The sequence below is a fragment of the Toxorhynchites rutilus genome, chromosome 1, assembly GCF_029784135.1.
Source record: "Toxorhynchites rutilus septentrionalis strain SRP chromosome 1, ASM2978413v1, whole genome shotgun sequence".
NCBI lineage: Eukaryota > Metazoa > Arthropoda > Insecta > Diptera > Culicidae > Toxorhynchites > Toxorhynchites rutilus.
The window spans coordinates 102,545,621-102,549,368 of NC_073744.1; the positions used below are offsets into that span (position 1 = coordinate 102,545,621).

The window sequence follows — 3,748 nt, forward strand, 5'->3', positions numbered from 1 at the left end:
ATCTGTTCGTTATCCATAAATTAAACTTTCGGTTTTACAGGAATGGCAAAAATGAAATGAATGAACAAGAGTTGGATTATACTATACTATTTATTGTTTTCTGGAACATCTAACCTGTCGATCAATAGAGTTACATTGCCATCGATCTACTATCGTACTTATTCTTATGAATTTTCTATGGCTGATGAATTTTCAACCGGAAATACAAGAACCGCCTTATTAGTTTCTTTTTTAAATCATGACATTCATTGAAATGTGTAGCTGGAATGTTTGCTAGTTGCGCTTTAATTACATCAAACACGGTATCGTTTTCCATATTTTTCAACTCGCTTCTGAATACAATTTCCAGTTTCAAAAAAAAAGATAAAGGTTGGTTCATTCACGTATACCAATGCTTGACCTGTGAAATCTTTAGTAATGGTTAGTTTTGTGTAATCCGAGATAAATGGTTCAGTGGCTAAGCATTTTTCAACACTATGTTAACAAACTGCGCCATGCTTTGCCACTTTATAAACGACCATTCCAGCAAGGTGATAGACCACATTCTTCTCATTGTCGTTAATTTCCTTCAATGCTGCCTGCGTGTCTATCTTAGTCAGTTCGTTTATATCAGGTACTTTCCGCTCCTCAATGGCTTTTTTCTCCTTCAATTGCTTCACGTTAGAGGGAAAGTTCAAAAGCCAATCTGTGTCGTCTGTCTCATAAGATGACCCGGAAACCACTGTCAAATACTGTGAAATGGTTAATGATTTTAGGAAGCATTTGAATTGCAAGGCGGTAGGTTTCTTCTGTCGTATTCGAATTAGAGAAAAGATATTCTCGACACAATCTTGAGTGAATCTCGCTGTAAATAGGAAGCTGTACCCTTTCACGTTCAAGAACATGTCTTGCAACCTGAGTATGGCATTCGTTGCTAGAATTATGGATGCCTGCCATGGTTTCCAATACCGTTTATGTCCTACCTCCACAGCGTAAATGATTTTTTTGAAAAAAATATAGAACTGCAGCGTCTCCTTATACTTTTGCGAATTTTCTAAAATATAAATAAAAAAAATGAGTTAATCTAAAACATACGAAGAGTCTAAGAAAATGTAATTTCGTCCTCAGATATAGTTTATAGATATAGCCTTGGAAACTAGTAAAAATTAGTATGCAGAGGTTTTTGGGACAGGGAAGATTCTTGTGATGGTTTGTGACCGGGGAGAACTAATCCAGCAAATTGAACCAAATCTGGTATGTGGGGGTTTTAGAAGGCAAGAAATTTTTCTATGCTGGTATCAGACTCCCAAATGAAACAAATTTCTGCATAACTCTAGAACTAATCAAGCAAATTGAACCAAATTTGGCATGTGGGGGTTTTAGGAGGCAGGAAATTCTTCTATGGTGGTTTCGAAACAAATTACGTATTTTGTGGATGACCCCTAGCCAAATTATTCTCTATATTAACTGAATCATTAAGAGTACTACAGAATCTTTGCTCACCTTTGCTCAAAGCCATTTTCATCGATCTATTTTTCGAGAGTTGAAACCATTGTGATAGTGTTTCTATGAAATATGCGGTTGGTAGAACTTCAGGTCGGTTTGCAGCATGGCTGTAGAATCGAAGTGCGGCCGAAACATTACGGTTTACAATTTTTTCAGAATTGATGACCTTCATCACATCAAAGTTGTTCCTTTTCTTTTCGAATTCTACATCCTCCGGTTTTAGATTATGGGCGACTTTAAGCAAGTTTTGCTGTTCGTAGTGTACGAGATCGTGAAGGTGTTGAATATTGACTTCATTCGAACAGAACCCATTAGATGCCACCACATCCGGTGGTAGCCACAGCACTTCATTTTTAATCCATCCTTGAACAGCCGACTTGAAAACGTGGACTACGTCTGGAATGATTTCCAGTTTCCTCGACGAAACTGTTGGGTGCTCGATAGCCTCACTATTGAGCACTACATGTTTGTGGAATTTCAAACCCAGAGCGTTCCACAACTTTTTATTCTTTGGACCGCAGTCTGAGGTGAGAAAATGCACCTTACATCCAAATGACTCCACTTCCTGAATAATTTTGTAGATGATCTCGTTCAGATCATTATCCGGGATACTGTTGCCCGTGAAGTGATAACCGACGGTTTGCTTCCACCTGGCTCTTACTCCCACCAAAACAAACACAAGCGCATGAGTTGCCAGTCCAGATTGACCAGGGATGGTTATGTCACCATAGAACTGACTGGTAGACACACAAAAGCTCTTCGCTTCTTCGATGGACATCTCATCAAAAATGAGCCCACAGTCGAGATCTTCTGGAGGCATTGTACTGACTTTCAGCTTCAAAAGCTCCAATACATCGTCCAAAATTCCTGGGTTGAAAGACAAATCTTCCACCTTTCGTTGCAACGTGCGTTCGGATGGAAGAGGATATTTACTCCGCTGGTGCTCGTAACCCTTCGTTCTGCACACGAATTTTTCTTAAGGCTTTCTGTCACAGTCTCATTACTCCACTGCCCTGGTCGTTTTTTCTGGTACAAAAGCATGTCGACTTGATCGGAGTTAAATGTCCTTTTGAGAGCGTTTAGAGCCAGATCAGTAGTTTTCGCTTGTTGTGTAATCAAGTGCTCCTTTTGGTTGACAACTTTTTCGAGACCATGGCAGCGCTTCTTTAATTCGACTACTTCCCGGTTTACATTGTTCAAGTAACTGAAATGTTTTATTTACGAATCATAAGTCCAAATGAAACCCATTATGTACAAACTTTTACCTCTCATATTTCCTCTTTGTGCCAGCACAAACAGCTTGGTGTTCGTCATACGGGGAGCAGTTTACTGGAATCATATTTTCGAAGGACACCTCTGTGTTAACTGCCGAACCAGGTTCCTCAATGGTACTGCTCGCATTCGATACGTCCGCGGTCAGGTCATCTTCTCCGAGAGTAAAGTCGGCGATCTGTGGAACGCAATCGTACACTGGGACTGCCGTACGTCGCCGCATAATTTTTCCTTGGCCGGAAGCAAAATATACATCCTCCTGCAGAAAGTGAAACTGTTTTTCGCAAATATTTAGTTAGCTTCTTATGCTTCAACGATTTTTACTTACGCTGCACACTCGACAACTAGCTGTAATTTCGAAATGATCTGGGAATCCACAGAACTTTTTCCATGCAACTTGCAGGTCTTCATCCGCTGGAAATCGAAAGAACCCGATGTTCTTGAATCCCGGTGTTGTTTTATTTGTGCAATATTTAGCAAAACACTTCATTGTTTCGAACAAATTCTTATGCTTTCTCACTAAAACTAAACGCAATAAACCACTAAAGCGACAATCAAAGTACAACAAAAAGTAAACAAAAGCATCATTTCGCAAGAGCCACTTGAAGGCTTAAACTGAACCAGTGCTACCAGCTGTAAATTTCATTGTTGCCAAAGACATTTATTTTGTTCGGGATAGAATGTCGTCACTCTCCTTATAGGCACTCTAATGTGGGTGTTTATTGTTGGTGTGTGTGTGTGTGTTGTTTCTTTCATTTATTTGATTTGTTTGTTCGTTCCTTGTCCGTTTCCGTTGAACTTCTTTGGTTTGCTTGTTTTCCTCATCAAAAGAAGATGTTCTTCAGAAGATATTCCTTTGTTCGAGATTTTCCTTTTATTTTTATTCCTAATTTCAATGTATTCCATTGGATTATCTGATTCCTCTTTGGTTTGCATGTCCTGTCTATCCTCTTCAGATTCTATATTCTTTGGTTCCTCCATTTCTTCTTCT

At 39.3% G+C, this 3,748-nt stretch overlaps 1 protein-coding gene and 1 pseudogene across 3 annotated transcripts; both read right to left on the reverse strand.

Annotated features, from left to right (window-relative positions):
- LOC129763061 (uncharacterized) lies at positions 1 to 1,058 on the reverse strand (annotated as a pseudogene).
- LOC129763060 (uncharacterized) lies at positions 1,023 to 3,450 on the reverse strand. 3 transcript variants are annotated; one of them, XM_055761810.1, is made up of 3 exons: positions 3,086 to 3,450; positions 2,751 to 3,031; positions 1,023 to 2,689 (listed from the first exon to the last, which is right to left on the reverse strand). In XM_055761810.1, the coding sequence occupies exon 3, from the start codon at positions 2,303 to 2,305 to the stop codon at positions 1,400 to 1,402; it is 906 nt and encodes a 301-aa protein (XP_055617785.1). In that variant the 5' UTR covers positions 2,306 to 2,689; positions 2,751 to 3,031; positions 3,086 to 3,450; the 3' UTR covers positions 1,023 to 1,399. The 3 variants fall into 3 exon arrangements, with proteins under 3 accessions (XP_055617785.1, XP_055617784.1, XP_055617786.1); XM_055761811.1 differs by having other exon boundaries at positions 1,058 to 2,689; XM_055761809.1 differs by having other exon boundaries at positions 2,751 to 3,450.
- Between the last annotated feature and the right edge of the window lie 298 nt (positions 3,451 to 3,748).

What these genes read in the sequence shown, in the direction of transcription:
- LOC129763060 (XM_055761810.1), bottom strand. Translation starts at nt 2,305, where the DNA reads ATGCCTCCAGAAGATCTCGACTGTGGGCTCATTTTTGATGAGATGTCC.